Below are 22,747 nucleotides of genomic sequence, written 5' to 3' on the forward strand. Positions count from 1 at the left end.
TTGCGTTTTGCTTTTTCACATTTTCTTTTTTAAATTGAAGTATAGTTGATTTACAATACTGCGTTTGTTTCAGGTGTACAGCAAAGTGATTCGGTTATGCATATATATGTAAATATATATTTTTTTCAACTATAGTTTATTACAAGATATTGAATATAGTTCCCTGTGCTATACAGTAAATCTTTGTTGTTTATCTTTTTTATATACAGTAGTGTGCATCTGTTAATCCCAAACTCCCAATTTATCCCTCCCCCAACCCTGCTTCCCCATTGGTAACCCTAAGTTTGTTTTCTATGTCTGTGAGTCTGTTTCTGTTTTGTAAATAAGTTCATCTGTATCGTTTTTTTAGATTCCACATATAAGTGATATCATATGACATTTGTCTTTGTCTGGCTTACTTAGTATGATCATCTCTAGGTCCATCCATGTTGCTGCAGATGGCATTAATTTATTCTTTTTTATGGCTGAGTAATCTATTCTATATATATACACACACACATATATATATATATATAATATTTTACATATCTATATATACCACATCTGCTTTATCCATTTATCTGTCAGTGGACATTTAGGTTGCCTCCATGTTTTCGTTGTTGTAAATAGTGCTGCTATGAACACTGGGGTGCGTGTATCTCTTCTAGTTAGTGTTCATCTTTTCTGGATATATGCCCAGAAGTGGGATTGCTGGATCATATGGTAGCTCTATTAGTTTTTTAAGGAACCTCCATACTCTTCTCCATAGTGGTTGTACAAATTTACATTCCCACCAACAGTGTAGGAGGATTCCCTCTTCTCTACACCCTCTCCAGCATTTATTTGTCGACTTTTTGATGGCCATTCTGACCAGTGTGAGGTGGTAACTCATTGTAGTTTTGATTTGCATTTCTCTAATAATTAGCAGTGTTGAGCATCTTTTCATGTGTTTGTTAGCCATCTGTATGTCTTTCTTGGAGAAACATCTATTTAGGTCTTCTGCCCATGTTTTGATCAGGTTGTTTTTCGGTTATTGAGTTGTATGAGTGGTTTGTATATTTTGGAAATTAAGCTCTTGTCGTTTGCATCGTTTGCAAGTATTTTCTCCCATTCTGTAAGTTGTCTTTTCATTTTGTTTATGGTTTCCTTTCCTGGGCAAAAGGTTGTAAGTTTATGTCCCATTTGTTTATTTTTGCCTTTTCTATTGCCTTGGGAGACTGACCTAAGAAAATATTGCTACGATTTACGTCAGAGAATGTTTTGCCTATGATCTCTTCTAGGAATTTTATGGTGTCATGCCTTATATTTAAGTCTTTAAGCCATTTTGAATTTACTTTTCTGTATGGTGTGAGGGAGTGTTCTAACCTCATTGATCTATATGTGGCTGTCCCATTTTCCTAACACAACTTGCTGTAGAGACTGTCTTTTCTCCATTTTGACATCTCTTTTATTACTGTTTTGAACTAGTTTATACCTTTTATTGATTTTTAATACTTCATGTGTTTATGTTTTATTTTCTTAACTGCATATAATCTCCTAAAAGCTAAGGACTACTTTTTGGATTTCTTTATATTTCCTAGCAAAATTCTTTGCCTAGACACTCGACACATATTTAATTGCTTTGAAAAAACATAGCCTTTGGAAAATCTGCATTTAGCCCAGTTCATGTATTCTATATAAAGAAGTAAACTTTCAAACTCCTTTGGTAGATTTCTATTGTGTTGGAGAGGTCTGGGAATTGGGTGGATTTGAACACTTAAAGATTTTTATTTGGAGATTCTTTTTTCCATAGCTTGATATAAGTCCAGTGCTCTAACCGTGAATCTTGTAATAATGTTATTGATGATAGAAGACAAATTGTTGCTAATAATGTAACGGCATGATTAGTGATACAGAAATATAAGGGTTCAAAACATTTCTCTTCCTTTATGAATTAGCTTCTGTTACTGTTTCCAGAAGTATAGAAGTTTGCCTTAGGCTTCTCTTTCCAAATAAAATGACTATCTTAAAATAATATTCATAAATAAATCCACCTAAATATGGGTGTGTCTGAAATAGAACCAACCTCCTAATACAGCAGCAACTGTGGCTATCAGCATGCTTCATGCAGCCTGGGGTAGTGGCAGCCGGCCAGCATATTATCCTCTGATCCATTGCTAGTCTACTTCCTAAATGTTATAAATATTCATGTATGCCATAGAAAGCTACAAAGGGCTTTATTCAAACATTTTTTTGAATATTCCTTTATGTTCCCCCCAAAGGAAAGAATGTCTGCTTTTTTTTTTTTTTTTTGGCATAAGGATCAGAGTGTGAATTCTCTTTTGTTCATACTCATAAATCCTGAAAACCAATATGCAACAAATTCTCTAATCCTCATTTCATACCTCAAGGGTGAAGAGGTTCAAAATAAAAATACTTAGGGTTGGCATGGTAGTTCACTGTGACTGTGCAATGTGGCCACCAAGAAAAGACATCTGTGCTCCCGACTACCCTGGTGACTTCTGCCCCTGGCAGGGGCTCCCTCAGGGGGTACAGCCTATCAGCCCCACAAAGGCTGCCGGCTCTGCTTACCACCTTGGTGAGCACGATGAATGACTGGGAAGCCGCACGGACATGAACCTGAAAAGGGAGACAGACATATCCTTCCCCAGGAATGCAGTAATAACACCAGCCACTAGTGGGAGTTGTAAGTGGTGGTGGTATGGGGGCAGGGGTGGGCTAGTTTATGGGGAGAAAAGGCTGGAAAGTTGGCAACAAGTGCCAGGTGGTCTAAGCCCGGTTTAAAGAACCTAATCAAATCTTTTTGAATTCCAGTTCATTTTTCAGTAACACCTAACTCATGGAAGGGTAACTGTAAAATCCCACTTTCTCATGGTATGATTTATCAAATGAAGTAAAATTGATCACTGCTGGAACAGAGAACTTAACAGTCTTCTCTCAGTATCCTTTCTCTCCTTTTCTTTCATAGTGATAGAACCCCTTAATTTTGAGTGGGGCACATAGATACCCAAAATAAGGACTACACATTCTAACTTTCTTTTCACGGGACTAAGTTTCTTCTGGCCGATAAAATGTGAGGCAAGGGGTGAGTGCGATTCCAGGTCACATCCTTACATGGAAGAAGCAGGTCTTCACGTTTTTCCTTTTCCCTTCCCTCTAGCTGAAACGGGGGTGGTGGTGGTCCACCATCTTGGACCATGTGGATGGTGAAATGGCAAGACAGGAGAAGGCTGGACCCTGACTGCTTCCTGGAGCAGAGCTTCCATACTTGGACATTTAAGTGCGAAAGGAATAGACTTATCTTGCTTAAGCCATGGCTAACTTAGGTTTCCATTGTTGCAGCTGAACCGCTGTCTTAGCTCTACAGTTGCTTTCAATCGAAAGTGGACTTTCTCAGAGCAGGATGTGAAGGACCTCTCTCCTCACTGACAGGTATGTCAGAATCTACTGCTGTGGGCACGAAGTACAGAAACAGGGAAGGGGAACTCCCTTAACATCCACTGAATACGATCTTGACTCTTCCTTCCCAGGTTATGGATGAGACACACCAAGATCTAAAAACCCAGATAAAACAGCTTTCATCCTCCTTGACAGATATTTTTGCTGTTCTTGTTTGTTCTGTTAACTTTAACCATCAAAAGTTCTAAAGCTCAGTCAACTCTTTAGGAAACTCTGACTTCTACGCCTCTGTGCACATGTATATTTTACAGTCAGATGGTTGGCTTAGCCACCCCTAAGTGATCCGGGAGGTTCTTTACCTATTCGCTAAATCTTTCATTTCTGGACAACAAGTTTTCTTTTGAGAAATCAGGAAAATATGTTTAATTCTCCATATACTAATAAGTGAGCAAAGAATGTTTTTACTTTGATCATGGAATGATTAAGCCAACACAGTAGTGGAGATGTTCCTACCCTACACTGGGTGTGCAGGGTAGAGGAGAAGACTGCTGAGAAATATTTGCCCTCTCGTACAGGGTGTCTTTGAGGAGTGTGGACCCATGTGCTATTTCCTAAGAAGTTTAAGACACGGGACACAGTGCTCAGTGCTTGCTGCAGTTCTTTACCAGGCTGGGCTTTGCAATATGCTCATCCCCAAAGTTGAATGGTATGATCCCCAAAGTATGATCCTTACAGGATGACTGCGGGATGTTTCGAATTCTGGAGTCACACACAGTAGCTGGATTTCGGGAAACAATTAGAACAGTTTTCTGATAAGAATGCTTACAACGCTCTATGGCTTACAGGAAGCCTTAAATACTCTGGACCCACCAGTAATCCCCAGGGGTAGATGGTGTGTCAAGAATCCCCATTTTCTGTTGGAGAAATTGACCGACGGAGAACTTAAGGGACAGCTACAAAGTGATGACGCTGAGAACTGACCCTCGTGCCTCCTGAACTCCGAGCTCTGAGCTTTTCCTGTAGTGCCACGTCCATCACTGCAAAGCGAACCGCGGGCACGTTCTCACCCACACAGAGATAACACCGTACCACCCCATCCATGCGGGCTGCAGCCAAAGGATTTAGAAGACAATGGAGCATTCCTGAACATGCACTATGTCGCTAAAGAAAGGCTTTGGCAAGACCTGCCTTATTGCTTCACAGAAGATAAGGAACTGCAAAGTAACTAATGCTTTTCTTGGGAGGGGGGGGTCGGGGGGAGGCTGGAAAATAGTGACTGTGTGCCAGTTCCACACAACTGTTAACTTAAAAAAATTTGTTTTTGGTTATGAAGACTTTCAAGTTCCCACTCTGAACTTGGGTGAACTTTACTGGAATAAGCAATACCCACTCAGATGACTACTGTATAATAAAGATCCTCTGTAGGGTTGCCTTTTACCCACATGCACTAAAGTGAGCCTCAGCAGATGAACATTTCAAAGGCATCCTGGGGCAGTCTAGCTCCACCAACCTTACAACACAACGACATGGAAGTCACTCTGGGACATTCGTGCATTTTAGCAACAGGCAGCTAAGAACGAAGCACACAGCATAAAAGCTAGCCGCTGCTGTGAGCCGCGGCACAAATACTGTTCAATTTCACAAAAGAGGAACTGACAGACTAAAAGAGGTAGCCAATTTGAACTGAATATTTCACAGCTCCTTTATGTGTAACTAGCTTTTTAACATGGCAGCGTATATGGAAATTATTTCCTTTATTAGTACAAGTGCAAATTTTATTTTTTAAAAAACATCATGGTTAAGGTTATAATACCATACGTACCATTTTTTCAAAGTTTACTAGATTGTCAATGAATGTCTTGTTCCCCTCATGAGTAAATGTCATATCTGCAAAGAAATAAAAGTCACATTCGAATCACTAACAGAAATATGTCATACTAAGAAACCAGAAGAGCACCATTAGATTATGCTGGAGGATTTGCATGACACTGCAGTTGAAAAAAGCCGATAATAGTTCCTTTTATGTTAGGTGTTTACGTTTCTAAAGCACTTTCCCTGAGCTTAGTAAAATTTCCAAACTGACCCTCTGTTGCACTATCAAGTCTTTCAAACCGTGCACATCCCTGCTCCTCCAATAATCTTTCCAACCCTTTCAGAAAAGTCAGGGCTGAGAGGACATGATGAGGAAGGTGGAAAGATGGGATCATTCTTCCCAAGGAGGTCAATCTGATTAGGCCCCTGTTCATTTTCTTCCCCACACACTCACCACTGACTCGGCCTGTGCATTTCCTTGGAATTACCTTTAATGAGCAAAGGCATGAAGGGGATGAGAGGAGGGTCCAGCTTGGCTACCGTCAGCCTGTAGGCTCTGTGGTTTCTTGAAGGATCCTTCAGAGAAACAAAGAGATCCTGGTTAATGACTAGTGACACGTGCACCACCCCCTCTACCTCCCAACACACCCGGCCTTGTCATTTGCCAGTCGGGGAGTTTTGAATCGAGTGTAGCTACAAAAGAAAGGTGGCTTCAGTTAAACTGATTTTTGTTTTAAAACAACTTCCTGTATCACATGAAAATAATTTACTTTTTGTTTCCTTTTTTCGTTGAACAGGAGATATGCCTCTAGGGATCCAGGGGAGAGATTCCCGTTGAGAGTCCATTTGAAATGTAAAACAACCCCCCCAGCTGCGAGATTCCCCTTCTCCTGAAGCACAGCCTCCTTCCTGGGAGCCCAGCTCACCCTCCTACCTGCCTTGCATAGCCAGTCCCGACTTGCCTTCTCTGAAACCCTCCCTCATTCCTGCCAAGTCCCACTCACTCCTTTTCTGTCCGTTAACACCTCCCAGCCAATGGGGAAAAATAACTTTGGCAAGCCGAGGAAAATGCAGCTTCCAATCCTTAGCCAACCTGTGCTAGGTGGAAAGGATCCCATTACACTGCTTTTCTTAGTTACACAAATTGACCTTATGTGGGACAGAAGTCCTGTTTAAGTTAGTACCTGAGGGTGCCATTCATTAGTCGGACATGCTTGTTTTAGCAGCACTAAAATGGGATCATAAACTTCTTAAAGTCATACAAGGACATAAAATTTCTGAAATGAGAACTTCAATTCAGCTAATCGGAAATTGGATTAATGCAGACCGTGAACAGAATAAAGGAGCCACTGTCACTTACCATTAAACTTTCAAACTCCGCATAGAACTTCTTGAACTTGCTTGGCAGTTTCTGTTAAGGAAATGAAAATGCCACACTCATAAGTCAGATTCAACATCTAGATACGTATCGTGTTACCATTTCTAGGGGAAATTATTACTTTTGGCTCTTAATCAAACATCTCTAAGACAGGCCAGACTGTAATCTGTCCTGTCATTTGAGGATAATCTTAGAGAACTCGTCTTTCAAAAGTCTTAACCTAGTTGAACCAAAACTAACTATGGATGCTTTGGCCTTAACTGCTTTTATAATGTTTTCTGAAATGGGTTATTCATAAAGAGGGCTGCATTCCCAGACTACAAGTGGTTTGGCATTAACCCTCCACTGTTTTAAACTCTCGCGTTCCCGCAATTAGGAATTTAGACCAGGGAATATTAGGATTAACAGTTTTAGAAACTACCTAGGCTCAACCCTCCTCCTCCTCTACGACGTAAAGCTACAAGAGAACAGGGATTTTTATCAGTTTTGTTTATTGCTATATACTGAGGGCCTAAAAGAGTGTCAGGTACAGAGTAAGTGCTCGATACATGTTTAATTGACTAGATTAAACCTGTGTTTTATAGACGGAAGAAATTAAACCTCATAGATTAAATGACATGCCAAAGGCACATAGCTGATGGTGGTCAGAGCCTCTGTAATTCACATCTCCTGCCTCCTTTCCTGTTGCCTCTATCATATGCGCTATGCTTTCCTACACAAGCATTTCTCCCACAGGATTTCTCTGCCTTGCTATAATACAAAAATAGGTAGTTCTATCAATTTAGTCATTTCTCATGGTTATATTTTGGCCTATGATTCAATATCACACATTCACACCGTAGGTCAATGATGAATCATCTTTCAATCTATTGGTTCTCACTTTGCTTAGGTCCTGAGCTTACAGTAAAGCTGAACTTTTCTAACAGGGTCACACCAAGACATAGCAGCGTGATGTTCCCCATCCCGAGACCGTGGAAGTGCTGACCAAGTGCTGGGCCTTGAATTCCCCACTCAGCTCTGCTTCACGCAGTGAAGTCTACCATCAACAACTGACTCACCCCATCAGGCCTCTGCAATCCACCCAAAAGCTCCTCTCTCTTCTTTTTCTCTCTTCTCTGAATGGGTTTGTCATATTCCCATTTAAACACTGTAAACCATCTTATTTTGTTTCTAGGAACTAGTCTCCTTATAATGTCTAAACTCATTGTCCTAGTGCCTCTTTTCAAGTTGGGTTTCAGGGAAACCTGATATCCTCGTTTAGGCGGAAAGGTTCAAAGTGATGAAGGCTGGGATGGGCATCAAGGGATACAAGGGTCTCATGCTCCATGGAGTGTCCAAATCACCATGCTAGGCGATAACTTTCCGTGAACACAGACAATTTACAAAATTAGGAGCGAATGACTTTTTTTTTTTTTTTTGCAGTATGCAGGCCTCTCCCTGTTGTGGCCTCTCCCGTTGTGGACCACAGGCTCTGGACACACAGGCTCCGTGGCCATGGCTCACGGGCCCAGCCGCTCTGCAGCATGTGGGATCTTCCCGGACCAGGGCACGAACCCATGTCCCCTGCATCGGCAGGCGGACTCTCAACCACTGCGCCACCAGGGAAGACCCGCGAATGACATTTTTGGTTAGATCTATCACTCTAGTTCTCTTTCTGTGCTTAGCTGACTTTTGGGTCAAAAGCCGGAGTGCATATGGTAATAAAACACGTGTGTCTTAATACTATTACCTATCCACATCCCATGCTTTCGGAGCAGGGGTTCTCAACTGGGGGCAATTTTGTACCCACACCCAGGGATATTTGGTGATGTCTACAGACCTTTCCTGTTGTCACAGCTGGGGTGGATGGAGGGAGAGGCGCTGCTGGTATACAGTAGATTGAGGCCAGGGGTGCCGCTAAGCCTCCTACATGGCCAGGACATCACCCCCACCCCCCCCACCCCCTTACAACAAAGAAGAATGATCCTGCCTGAAGTGTCAACACCACTGAGGCCAAGAAACTCGGCTCTGGGTTCTTACTCCCACTGGCTTTATCTCAGAGGCGTCTTTCTCCTCTATGCTGGACCATTCCCTTTGCCGCGTGGCTTCACTCTGTTTTCTGTTTTGTTCATCGACTCTCTCACGCGTGTTTTCTAGTTCCCAGAGGGCAGCACTATTTCCCACTTTGCTCCTGCTGCCATCGTGCTGTTGTCGTGTGGGAAGCATGTGGGAGGGTCTCGGCAAGTCCGGGCAGATAAACCCAAATCAGAGATGCTCAAGAGTGAAAGCTCTTCCTACAGAATGATCCAATTACATCTCACCTTAAGAGATAAAGGCTTACGAATGATGAAAGGTGACTCTCCTCTTTCCAGCAATACGCAAGGACGGACACACAAGCTCACAGGCTGCCGTGCTCCTTCCTCTCCCCGTGGAATGAAGGACTGGCCAATAAACTCTCTCCCTTTGCTGCCTCTCCCCCCCCCCCCCGCCCCCCAAGCAGCCTCCTATTTCTCTCTTTAGACCAGGAAAGGGGATTCTGAGAGTGTTTCCCCCATGCTACGGCCTTAATGTCTAGCTGCTGGTATGTGCACCTATATCTGGCCTTCCCGGACCCCATGAGGCTTCTTTGATTTTCCCGGCCAAATCATCTGGACTCCGTGAGAGAGTGAAAAGCTGGAAACAAGTTGGGGAAAGCAGACTCTCTGAGAGGGAACCCTAGATCTCCAAAGAGCTGTGGGCTACAAGAAGGGGAGGCTTGCACCCTGGCTTCATTGCTTACATTTATCGGCAGCACTAACTTTTTTTTACTAGCTGGAAGATGACCCAGCCAAATGGCACGCAGGCCTTACCAATTCCCTCATTCCTATATTCAGGGGATGAGCTGTTGAGTGCGGCATCTGCTGGGAATTTTCAGAGAAACCCAAGACAGAAGGACCTGTGAGGACCTGTCCTATAAACAGTGGAAACATTGAGGAGGAACAGACAAAGAAAACAGCTTCAGGAGGGAAGTAGGGAAGAAAATGTTTCAAGGAAAACATGTAGAGATGCCAACAGCTGCCTTTGGTGCCTTTTTACAGCAGCATTGCAAATTAAGTTCTGCGTTACCTGCTCCTTGCTCTCTTTTCGTGTCCCACTTACACGTACCTTTTTATTTTTAGAAAGAGTCTATTTTCGTGTGTATGTTCCATTAGAGATTAATATTTCTTTGACTACATACCACATGTAAGGGGTCAGGCATATTTTGAGTACTTAGCTAATGAAAAATGAAGCTGTTCCCTAGCACAAATAACCAACTATCAACAAACCATTAATCGTATTTGCTACAGAAATTCACAACACACCTGCATAACTTTTGCACCAAACCGAATTCTAGCCAACTGTTGCTCCTCCATACACAGAGAGGTCTGCTAGGTAGTTAGGAGATGCTTGGCACTCAGCTGGGCCAAACAGTTGGCCTTCTGGTTAATTCTCCCAGGAGCAGAATGACTACTGGGATAAAAATGGATCTTCTGTCCTCTCTTAATTACAGATAAGGCTTATTTAAAAAGCAAGCAGCAGACATTTCAGAGAACAATAGGATCTATGAACAAGATGAAGTAATCCAAGAAATGCTATACCTAGGAACTAGACTTATTATTATTTACATTGTATAGTCCAGGAAGCTGAGACACCCCCCCCACCCCCTCCCCCCTCTACAAAAGGCCAACGCCTTTTAAAATTCACACTCTGAGGCAAAAGGAGACAGGTCACCTCCCTCAAAGTGCCCCACCTTTCCCACTGTTATACAAGCATGAGTGATATTTCTATAAAAAAAAGACTCACTGGTGAGCCTGTGTTTTGACTCTTCAGGCAAATTCGCAGCTGGATCTCAGCTGAAGCTTACCTCCCATGTTAGTGCCAAGCGGCTCACAGCAACATTGCTTAGTCCCATGACGATGGCAAAAAAGGAATTCAGATTCTTGTACTCCTTACAGCTGAAACACAAGAGGCACATACTGGAGTAAAATGCCACTTTTGAGTGAGATAAAAAAAAATTAGAGTTCTATTTTCTGATGGTCATTAATATTCGGCAGGACTCCTTTATGAGAGCAGGCAACGACAGATTTAATGCTCTGTGTAAGTTCCACTTGGGTGACCGTGTTCTGCTGTTTGATTTCTCACTGTAATTTTAGGAAGGTGATGGTTTGGGCCATCTACGTTCAGGTTTTGAGGAGGAAGTTCAAGACACCTGCCCTAGGGATTGCTATTGTAATCCCAGAGCTTGCTAAAAGCCTTGTTGGACCTGGAGGGAAACATCTCACGGGCTAGGAGGAGAGAAAGCAAAATGTCCTTGGAGACTTCCATACTTTCAGGCTGAAGCCGGACACCTCAGGCTCTGGCAGCATGAGAGGGAACTAAGGAAAATCACACTGCTGCAGCCGTCAGGGCTTCTACCTGCCATGCAAATGCTTCTAATTTGTTGAAAAATGTCAACTTACAAATCATGATCCTTATATAGCTAATAACCTAAACAACTGACCAAAAAATGACCTTACTTTGTTTTACCAATGTCGATGAAGCTGATCATTTTCAATCTGTACTTATGCCATTATTAGCTTTTATGAATATATATTTGGGAAGAATATTGTGGAACAACACCAAAGGTTCTTATTAGAATGCAATATTTAGCCCAGGTACTTGGTTTAACTTAAAAAAAGAAAAAAAAAAAAAAAAAGGAATCTTCGACTTCTTTATACCAGCTCCTTGCAAAGGGAAAGAAGGATTCATTTTGCAAGGAGCACAAATCCTTTACCACAAATCAATATGGTTATCTAAGTTGACTACATCATAATTAAATCTTCTTTGGATTAGCATTTTCGCAAAAGGCTAATTGTTGCATTTGCTGCCTGTGTACTCCTTGCAGAGTGATTCATAAATGGAAATGGGAAAACAGATTTAGTGAAGATATGGTGTGTCTCATGCACCGCTGAGGAAGCAGGCGGGGCCTTCGATGGGCCGGGGGCGGTGGCTCTCAGGTCAGGGGCTGAGAGCGACTTCGGAGTCCCTGGACTGCAGGCAGCGAGGCTGGTCATGGACATGTTTGCCTTTGTCCTATCTGTGCGATCGTGAAAGCACACACAGGACTGCAGGGCTGCCTGTCTGCTCACTGCTCTGGTTACCAACTAACTTTATCACCTTAGGTAAGTCACGAAATTTCTCTCTGCCTCAGTCTCCTCACCTGTAAAAGGCGAGGATAACATTTGGACCCCCAACTTCACGAAGTTCTGGGCAGGTCAAAGAGCTTCAATAGAATATACTGACGTTCTCTAAAAATATCACGTAAAACATGCCAACTGCCACTAGGTTTAAGATCTCATTCGTGTAGATCTTGGTTTCTGAGTCTGCAATCTTCTCCAGCTGGGTTGTGCGAAGAGTTCTACTGTGTAGGACGGCGCAGGTTAAATGACATAAACCAATTTATTCCGAAGGCCAAATCCACCCATAATCAGAAGGAAGAGAGATAAGAAAGGCAAAGACATTAAAAAAAAATAATTCCTGAGTTTCTGAAAGGCTCTCCTCTGTTGCCCTGTGAAACAGCAGGATAAGGCGCCCAAAGGTTTTCTGGTCTCCACGTCTGTGTGCAGACCTCCCCTCTCCTCCCTTGTTGCACTCAGCCCTGCCAGGCTAAGGTGAGGAGAGAATGTGCTCCTGCTAGCAGGGAAGCACATGCTGTCACAGTTTCCAGGCATCTCCTTCCAAGTAAACGGAGGCATTTGTTCCCCGCCATAAGCCTATTCAGGCTCCGGGGGAAAGTGGCTACACTCTGAACCAGAAATTCATAAGCAACATTTTACCAAATCTTTCTTTCAAAAGGCAGTTTTTCCAAATTAAGAGATACCAGCATTTGAATCCAAGAGATCTGGATATCCCGTTGAACTCCCAAATTTTGGCAAAATAATTCAAGGCATTTGGCAAGCTGACATGTGTAAAACGTCAAGCAGCGTTTGCTTCTTTGTTTAGCTCTGGAAATCAGACTCTGTATGGGATCTAAACTCTTTGGCTCAAGAAAACTGCCCAGCTGGGGTCACTTGTGCTCCCCACCTTCCCGTGCTAGAGCTCCCTGGGTTGAGAAAAGAAAGAAGTCTCCCAGCCACAGCCACAGCCGCATTTAGCATTTTATTTTTAGCACTGTGGTGATACCAAAAACAAGGAAGTAAACAGGAGGCTGTCAGGCATATCTAAATAGCAGGAGAAGATTAAATTCATTTCAGGGAGAAATCTAACTGGCCCCTGCAGTAAATAAATTGTTTCCCATGAAGTGCTGTTAAATAGAATATTTATAAGATGCTTGCTTTTTCTGATGTTTATGGAGATGATTTTCATGGACCAGGTTAGCTCGCCTTTATGCATTTTATGGATTTTATCCCAGCTGAGTCGGATGCACGGTTGTACGTGCATGTCCCCACTGCCCTCTACTGGCAAGAACGTGTCGAGTTAGACCTGGACTCGCCCAGCCTTTCCAACAGAATTTTGTGCAGAACTTTGCTGAAGGAGTCGTTTATGCGGAAGGAGGCACGAAGTCTGAGTAGTTCGGAGCAAAAAGAGGTCACGATTTTCACTCGAGCATCAGTGCTGCAGGATGTTAATTTATATATTGGTGTCAAGTATTACAAAAGCTAGACAAAACACATCTTTCGCAAGAGTTCAGTGATTCTTACGCCCCTCTGGTTGGTCCTGGTACATAAGGAGATTTTATATCTCACTTTTCTTTTTAAGGTGTAATCTAAGGGGACAAAATGAAAACACAGCGCAAACGTTTTTCTCTCTCCAAGTGGATGATACTTACTGGGCCGCGATCTTAATGAATTTTTTTAAGAGCTGAACACGCTTGCTAGGCTGGGAGCAAAGGCAAATCTCAGTGACAACCCAAAACTGAATTTCATTAAACCTCCTGAGGAACAAATCCAAGTTTGCTGTGGTCTTTTTAAAATGATGCCTTCCAAATGTGTGATAGATTAGCTCCAGCTAGAAGAAAGGAAAACAATGTCATGTCTTTGTTTTTAAATCAAAACACCAACTTGGCTCCTCCATTTGACGTGACAAATTGATACTGGTCAGCAAATGTGAATACAGTCACTGACCAGGATTCAACTTGAACTTCAACTTGAAGATCTTAATGGCTCAATGAGGCTTGTTCAATCTGTTAACTGTAAACTAGGTGCCACTGGCTTAATATACACAGGAAGACAGAGCTCACTGTAAATCATAAAGATTTTTCTTTAACACTGAAAGGCTTTATAACAGCCTTTATTAACGTACTCAATGATTTTAAAAAACCCTCGCGTGGCTTCCACACATTGCAGCACGTATTAACATTTACAGGCTGCATCCCGAATTGCCACGATACCTACGAATGAATGCTCTAAATGGAGCACCTTACCTCATGCACACAGCTGAAGAGGTCCCAGTCATAAACTGTCATCTGGTATGCCAAATCTTTGGAGCTCATCAATTCAAAAGTTCCCATTGTTCCAACAGTTGGGCCCTCCTGCTCTGGCAAGGGAGTCTATGAATAATAATGCAAAAATGTATCGGAATCTCAAAACAGACACGCTGAGTGCTGTCAGGGCTTTGAGGGAAAAGGATTCTGGAGAGGCCTTTAGGAATATCTTGAAACCGATTTTACCCCGAGGAGAAAAATGCCTTTGCTCTTAATGCTCACTTGCTTCTGTGCCATTTTTATAGTAATCGTCATGACTCTAATCAATTCCACTGACTGAAAAATGTGGACCATGGCAAATAAGATTCAGTGAAGACTGACCCATGGAAGTTCTCTTCTGCATGGACCTGGGAGCTCCCAGGGAATGATTCCTTTTCCCTGGCAAACATGTAAGCAGTTCTTAAGGACTTTCTTCTCCTATTTCCCACTGAAGCCATTCCAAAGCAGGTACTGGCATCGTGGTTTTGGATGTTTAGCTACAGTGCTACTTACTATTGCAGGGGCTGGTAACAGTGGTAAAGTTGCTGCATCTCCATTTCTCATAACACACTGCCTGGGGTACTAGGTGACAGAGGGCTATGTGATTACATGTGATTATATATGATGTCCAGTTGCTCCACTTTCTCAGAGATGCTGAGCTAGGAATGACAGTCACATGGTCATGGTGTTTGGGGCTAGGCATCAGAAAACTAAACTCTGCTACTTTCTGGAAGACCATTGGTCAAGACTTGCCATCCAACTTATCTCATTTTTATTTTACGGGAAATGAGTTATAGTGCTTTTCCTTAATAAGATGAATGGTTTGTATACATTAGAAACTTAGGTATAATATATTAATACCTATTGATCTATAATAATATGTTTAAAGTTACAAAAGTCACACGAATTAAAAGATAATTTCCCCAATATGATGCTAAACATAGTTGGATATTCAGTATTTATGTTGAAAGTACTAATATCGTTCACATTCTATCATCATTATTAATCATCACCTATAACCTTGACAGTCTATGAATGGCCACTGCATTCCGGGCATTTGCAAGTTTGCAGTTTAAAAAAGGAGTCAGCCCTGACCAGCAAGTACAGCACTGCACGCCAGTAAAGAGTCAGCCCCTGGCATTCATTTGCACGTATAAAGGGATGGACAGAGGCATCAAGAAACACCTGACTCACAGATACACGGAGAAACAGGTGAGGAAACATGAATGGGCTTTTTGAGAGTTAGTAGCCGTTTGGAATGAATGTGTGGCCTGAAGAGGTTCTTGGCGAAAGAGATGGGCCTGAAAAGATGAAACAGACAAAACTGGGTGGGTTGAGAATGGCAAAGTTTTCCCTGAGTATCCAGGATGGCCTGTCATAGGTTGAAGGATGGCGTGAGAGGCATGAAGGTGAGGAAGCCGTCATGAAACTTACTTGGCAGGAACAGAGAGCTCAGGGGAACCAAAGGGACAGCTTAAACAGCTTTAGAAAGTCTTTGAGTACCAGATGGGAGTTAGGGTTATGAAACAGACCAGGTTAGTGTCAGTTTTAGAGAGCAGCAGATTCTAAATGTAAACCCCACTCTAATTACATAGACTTGAATGATTCCCTAATCTCTTGACTGTTTCTAGCTCTGATGAGTTGGGGCCCCAGTACCTAGTACCTAGGCTTGTTAAGGGAATTGGATGGGAATAATTTAAGTGTAGCACGTGAGCACAGTGCCTAGCACAGAGGAGGTCCCCACCGTCCCCTCCAAATTCGTTCCCTTCCCAGCTCTGCTGCACCAATGCAGAGGTACCGGGAAGTGTGATGAGTGCAGGACCCGGATGTATGAGCCAAATACTGTTGTTCCCGATTCCCTTTATGCAGGGCACAGACAGCATGGAAGAAAAACCATTCCAAAGTTTTAAAACTTAGGGAACCGACCTGAAGCTGATGGGCAAGCAGCTTATGGAAGCAAATAAGGAGAATGGTTTCAAGCGGGGTAGGTCTCAGGTAGAAATGTCGGGGAAGCTTTTAAATACTTGGTGCGAGAACTCTGTCTCAGGCTCAGACTGGCTCTCCACATTCTGCCTTCCCTCTCGCCCATGTGCTCTGCTGTGGACCTGCCCTCTATTCCTTGGGTTTGCTCTCTCCTCAGTCTAACTGACTCCTTATCGCTTTCCCTTGAGGTCTTATGGCTTTTCACAGAGGGGATAAATTAACCCAACAAATACAGGGAAGATGCCATTAAATTCTTTTAGTCATGGAGGCTGGTATATCATCCTGAATCCCTTTTGAGAGAAAAACAGAAACCCCTGTCGAATCTCTACTTTTTTTGAGTGAACAGGGCTCACCAAGCAGAGGGCAGGCCGATCCCTTCCCTCTGTGAACCACCAGAGAGGCAATCTGAGCAGCACAGAGGGCTCCTCTAACTGAAGTGGGGAATTAACATGCTGGCCCCATAGGAAGCAATTCCTTGGACCATTTTCTCATAGATAGCCCTGTGGAAATTTCCTTACAGATGAAGTGTAGCAGAGCCTATGTAGGGTCTGCATTACCCAGGAAGATCTGAAAAGTGCCCACACAGAGGCAAAGAACTCCTATAGACTGACTCTCTCTCTCTGCTCTTTTTGAGAGCTGATTTCTCTGTTAAGCCTGGATGGTGGTGATTGGGAGAATAGCACTGTTACCCTCCCATTGTCCAGATGAGGAAACTAAGACAAACCCACGCACATATGGTCACCTTATCTTTGATAAAGGAGGCAGGAATGTACAGTGGAGAAAGGACAGCCTCTTCAGTAAGTGGTGCTGGGAAAACTGGACAGGTACATGTAAAAGTATGAGATTAGATCACTCCCTAACACCATACACAAAAATAAGCTCAAAATGGATTAAAGACCTAAATGTAAGGCCAGAAACTATCAAACTCTTAGAGGAAAACATAGGGAGAACACTCTATGACATAAATCACAGCAAGATGCTTTTTGACCCACCTCCTAGAGTAATGGAAATAAAAACAAAAATAAACAAATGGGACCTAATGAAACTTAAAAGCTTTTGCGCAGCAAAGGAAACCATAAACGAGACCAAAAGACAACCCTCAGAATGGGAGAAAACATTTGCCAATGAAGCAACTGACAAAGGATTAATCTCCGAAATTTACAAGCAGCTCATGCAGCTTAATAACAAAACAACAAGCAACCCAATCCAAAAATGGGCAGAAGACCTAAATAGACATTTCTCCAAAGAAGATATACAGACTGCCAACAAACACGTGAAAGAATGCTCAATATCACTAATCATTAGAGAAATGCAAATCAAAACTACAATGAGATATCATCTCACACCAGTCAGAATGGCCATCATCAAAAAATCTAGAAGCAATAAATGCTGGAGAGGGTGTGAAGGAAAGGGAACCCTCTTGCACTGCTGGTGGGAATGTAAATTGATACAGCCACTGTGGAGAACAGTACGGAGGTTCCTTAAAAAACTACAAATAGAACTACCATACGACCCAGCAATCCCACTACTGGGCACATACCCTGAGAAAACCACGATTCAAAAAGAGTCACGTACCAAAATGTTCACTGCAGCTCTATCTACAATAGCCCGGAGATGGAAACAACCTAAGTGTCCATCATCAGATGAATGGATAAAGAGGATGTGGCACATATATACAATGGAATATTACTCAGCCATAAAAAGAAACGAAATTGAGCTATTTGTAATGAGGTGGATAGACCTAGAGTCTGTCATACAGAGTGAAGTAAGTCAGAAAGAGAGAGACAAATACCGTATGCTAACACATACATATGGAATTTAAGAAAAAAAATGTCATGAAAAACCTAGGGGTGAAACAGGAATAAAGACACAGACTTACTAGAGAATGGACTTGAGGCTATGGGGAGGGGGAAGGGTAAACTGTGACAAAGCGAGAGAGAGGCATGGACATATATACACTACCAAACGTAAGGTAGATAGCTAGTGGGAAGCAGCCACATAGCACAGGGAGATCAGCTCGGTGCTTTGTGACCACCTAGAGGGGTGGGATAGGGAGGGTGAGAGGGAGGGAGATGCAAGCGGGAAGAGATATGGGAACATATGTATATATATAACTGATTCATTTTGTCGTGAAGCTGAAACTAACATACCATTGTAAAGCAATTATTCTCCAATAAAGATGTTAAAATGAAAAAAAAAGAAAAAGGAAAAGATGTGCTGACCGTCAGTGACAAAGAGATGGCTAAAGTAAGCTGCCACCGCAGCATCCTCTTTCCTCGTGCTCCCACACCTCTGTGCCTAGCTCTGCAATGGCATTCGTCACACTGGATACTCATTACACTCTGGTGTCCCACGCTATACTGTGAGCTCCCTGAGGCACGAGGACCATGATGGGTTCATCTTCAAGAGCATCCTAGAGCCAGAATCATCCGCCTGGAATGATATAGTATAGGCCCTAAATAAAAACCTAAGGAGCTAGTGAATGGATAAAAGTATTTAGAACGAAATTACAGTGCCATGGGGTTTTATTGTAAGTTGCTCTGTACTGACATTTATGTTTAAAATGTCAAGGAAGTAAAGCTCTAGAATCCAAGCCCTTAGGCAACTAGGATAAATTACTGGCACTCTACTAATTCCAGACAACACTTCAGCACTACAATTTGTTCTGTTCCAGGCTGTCTGTGTTAGTTTCATCTCCCAATCTGACCATAACTGTCTTAAGGGCAGAGGCTCTGGGACACTGGTTTAGTGTCACACAGAAGCTAGCACTTCATAAGTATGTGTTGATGGATCAAAGGTTTGGCCAACATTCTGTACTGCAGGGGCATCCTGTATACGACTCTTCCTAGATGGACTGTCCTCAAAGAAATCTTTAGAAAGCCAGAAACGGAGCTCCGTGCCTACAGTTTTGTGAGGCAGGGACAGCTCGACCACTCCTTAGAAACAACAGCATAGCTGGCAGCCCAGTGAATGGCAGAGCACCGACAGGGAAGAAGTTAAGCAAGTTCACGTCTGGGTACTTGCTGCAAAGTAAACTCCCTGCAATTACTCCGGCCTTAAAATGGAAGACGAGCAAGGACTAAGAACTTGTAAGGCTGAAGGGTTGTGTGCAAATAAACGGAGGCTTAAAAAGTTAGTATGTGCCCCACAGGGAGCTGGAGATGGTCCACACTCTCCATCTCTACACCACATCATCGGACACCGCGGCCAAGAACCAGCCGGCAAGGGAGGCCTGAGCGCTGTGTGGCACACACATCATGTGGCACCTTTGGCAGGGCTCCGGCTGAACTGGCTTTTGATGGCTTTCGCTTCCAGAAGAGAGCAGTGTAACTCATCCATGCCATTTTTTCCCCCCAATCCCTCAATACTGGGAAATATTTATTTTTCAGGAAGCCACGAACCTAGATGATGAAAAATATACGAAAAGGACTGGGGGCAGACTCAGATCACACAACGCTGGTGGTTGGTTGAGTGAGGCAAGGGTGCTCACGGGCCAGACGGATGAGGCAGGGGCGGGAGAACTAACGCCCCTTCTGTGAAGGTCCCCTCCAGGTGAATTCAAGATGTTGCAAAATCTGCTCGGCTGTGAGACAGTGCACAAGATAGCTCTCCCCAAACTAGAAGGTCAGAATCATGATGAGGCTAAACAAGCTCTAAAAAGTCCAAGAAGGGGAATCTTGATTTACCTACAATGTCTGATCTGATTAAACTGAACGTATTCACGCGTCACTTACGTATTTAAGTGTTCCCCCTAAAACGCAATGCAGTTTCCCTGTAGCGCCCGTGTTGCACTTCTCTTGGTAAAGAAGCCCGGTGTGTCTAAAGATGGAAAAAACTAGTCCTCTATCCCCTGAACTCGCCCCACAGGCTCTCTAAGATACTCTAGTAGCTGCTCACTTCTATGCCTGTTACAGGAGAAACAGAAATGAACCCTACCAGCTGCAAAAAGAAGAGAGGGCCAGTCACTTATTAGCAAGGGCCGATGAAGCCCTTACTCACAGAGAGCTGGGTGGGGCCGCGAACACTGTTTTGGAGACTTAGGAAAGACGGCTGGCCTCTGAGATTTCCTACACAAGATGGAGAGAGCCCCTTCAGGGAACAGCATTTTCCCTGGACCGGAGAGTGGCTCTGCCATAATGCATTTCTACATCCCCCCTTAAGGGGCAGGATAAATTGCAACGTCTTGTCTTAAAACATTATTTCTATCCTGGTGTCTAAGTATTCAGATTCTTAATAGTAATATTTAAACCGGGGACATTTCAAGGATGTGAATTACTACAAAGAGTTCTGAAAGCTGAATTATGCCCCAGTAGTGGTGTTACTTGGCGAATTTCCACAAAGGAAAATCTAAAGCTCAGAGCATCTCAAATGAACACCTGAGGCTTACCTGACAGACTGCAGAAAAGAAAAAGACAAGTAGCGTTCAAGATTTTTTAGCAACTAGGTTCAACGTGACTGCAAAATTAAGCTCCAGACAAGTTTTTCTGATTGCAGACGCTGCTCTGAGGTGGCCATCCACACCTACCAGTGAATCGAATTTCTCTCGCGGGCAAGCAAACAGGCGTCCATTAATAGTGAGCGTCGTAAATACTGAAACGTCATTAGGCTTGAGCACCACCTTTTCTGTGAACATAAAAAGCAAGAGATTGCCTATTAAATGCACCTGAGATTTGCTGCACTGCCCTAATCACACCAACAAATTACCAGCTTGGTGAATTACCGGAACACGCAGAGTGACTGCATAAAATACAGTACTGAAGGCACCCACCGAATAAAAAAGACACAGCATTCGTGCAGGCGCACGACGCTCAGGATGCCATCAGAAATGACCGCAACACAGGAATGGAAATACCCGAGGGTCAAGTCACCCGGTTCTGCATACAGAAACCGCACCTGCTTTTTAAAAAACAAGTTACGCTTCCAGATGGTAATAACGCCCAGCGCTCTGGAGATGACAAGATAACTTTTAGAAAACTTAGGGGGTTTCTGAGATCCCACATGACTTTAGCTGTAAAATTTATTACCGTGTTTTATCACTCATTCCCTAATTTGGAGGGCAACTGCATTATTAGATTAAGTCTTCTATATTTAAAAGATAATTCATACAATAAATATTTAGCATTTACTGTATGCTGGACACTGCTCTAGGCACTGAGGATACAGAAGGGAACAATACAGGGAAAAAACCCCAAGACAGTCCAGAAAGAGCTTATAGTGAGGGATGCAGATGGTTCCAATGTACCAGAGAGTAAGCTGTGAGGAGGAGAAAACAATATAGCAGGGAAGGAGGCTAGGAAGTATGTGTAAGGGGGAATTTTAGAAAGGGAACTGGAGAAAGGAAGGAGGGGGCCTCCATGAGACAATGACACTTGGGGGGAAACCTGAAGGAAGGGAAGGAGGCACCTGGGATAGCTATGGCGAGAGTGTGCCAGAGGGATCATCACGGCAGACAGACGTCCTGGGTCGTGTGTGCCGGGAACAGAAATGGAAGGGGATATCTTGGGAATCCAAGATGCATTTAAAAATCCTACATCAGTGGAATCATTTGTCTTCAAACACGGCAGGGATGGCTCACCCGATCCTGAAGGATCTTCCAATAACTATCAAATCGTACTGGACCAGCTAGCCTGACGGCTCTCTCCTCCAGGCTCTCACTGCAATGCATGCAGACCCTTCCAAAACTCTCGCCGGCATGGACTATAATTATTTATTTATTGTCTCCCGCCTCACCAGCCTGTGAGCAACCTGGAGGCCCAGGCTGTGTCCAACACCTCCTCTCCTCTCACAGCCACGCTAAGTGGCCAGAAACTATATGAAGAATGAATAAACGACATTTCAGGAAAGCAGAAAGCAGTCTAGTAATCCTGCGAGGGAAAAGACTTCTCGTTTTGTTTGACGAGCTGAGTTCCTGCCCTCTTTACTGGGAAAGGAGGAACACCATCATCAACTGGAAAGAACCAGCCTATGGCCACCTCCGACTTCAGACTTGTGAAAACCTACAGCCTTTAGCTAGAAAAGCCAGGTGCCCTCTTAGGGCCCACGTTTCTCAGAGCTCCAAGGTCTTAAGCTTTTTTTTTTTTTTTTAATTGCAGTATGGTTGATTTACGGTGTTGTGTTATTTCAGGTATACAGCAAAGTGATTCAGTAATACATATATACATATAGACACAGATATTTACATGTATAAATTGTTTTTCAATTCTTTTCCATTATATGTTATTACAGCCTTAAGCTTTTTTGTTTAGGGTTTATAGGGAAAGAACTCCAGGCTGACATCCACACCAGAGACCTCAGTTCCAACTGCCTTGGATAGATCATTTCACCCTGTTCTGCTTCACAGTGGTTACCTACAGGATAGGGGATATTAGACACTAGCCCAGCCCGCCTCTGACCACTTTATTTCTGTTATTTTGGGGAGCATACACAGCACCTATCTGTCCCTTTGGATCAGCTTGGAAGGGCCTCGCTAACTTCTGGCAGGGTTCTGTTTGGATGGGATATTCTGCTTTGCAGAAGGCGGTTACCTCCTCCGGAACTCATCTTGATGATGATCAGGCCTTCCCCAGAGCCTAGTTTGTCGGCAACTGCGCTGAGGACTTCCTTCACCGAGGCAGCCACCGGCACCCGGATGGTTGTGTAGGTGTGGTCCATGCAATAGACTTTAAACAGAACTATTGGGAAGGCAGCAACAATAAGATAAGTTGGTCTTGTGAGTTCTTAAAAAAACAAAAGCTATGCAAAATGTTTAGACATGCTCC

At 43.3% G+C, this 22,747-nt stretch overlaps 1 protein-coding gene across 1 annotated transcript in view; it reads right to left on the reverse strand.

The window, feature by feature from the left end:
• RAPGEF4 (Rap guanine nucleotide exchange factor 4) overlaps positions 1-22,747 on the reverse strand; it is a 141,299-nt gene that overhangs the window by 11,210 nt on the left and 107,342 nt on the right. The window contains exons 18-25 of the mRNA XM_022570050.2: positions 22,514-22,660; positions 20,515-20,612; positions 13,968-14,093; positions 13,374-13,552; positions 10,431-10,521; positions 6,551-6,601; positions 5,679-5,766; positions 5,201-5,265 (exon numbers count right to left, since the gene is read on the reverse strand). Of these exons, the coding sequence (XP_022425758.1) occupies positions 5,201-5,265; positions 5,679-5,766; positions 6,551-6,601; positions 10,431-10,521; positions 13,374-13,552; positions 13,968-14,093; positions 20,515-20,612; positions 22,514-22,660 (845 nt within the window). The remainder of the gene's footprint in view (positions 1-5,200; positions 5,266-5,678; positions 5,767-6,550; positions 6,602-10,430; positions 10,522-13,373; positions 13,553-13,967; positions 14,094-20,514; positions 20,613-22,513; positions 22,661-22,747) is intronic.

Source organism: Delphinapterus leucas, chromosome 8, assembly GCF_059928025.1.
Source record: "Delphinapterus leucas isolate spDelLeu-1000000601 "Yukka" chromosome 8, BTC_Dleu_Yukka2, whole genome shotgun sequence".
NCBI lineage: Eukaryota > Metazoa > Chordata > Mammalia > Artiodactyla > Monodontidae > Delphinapterus > Delphinapterus leucas.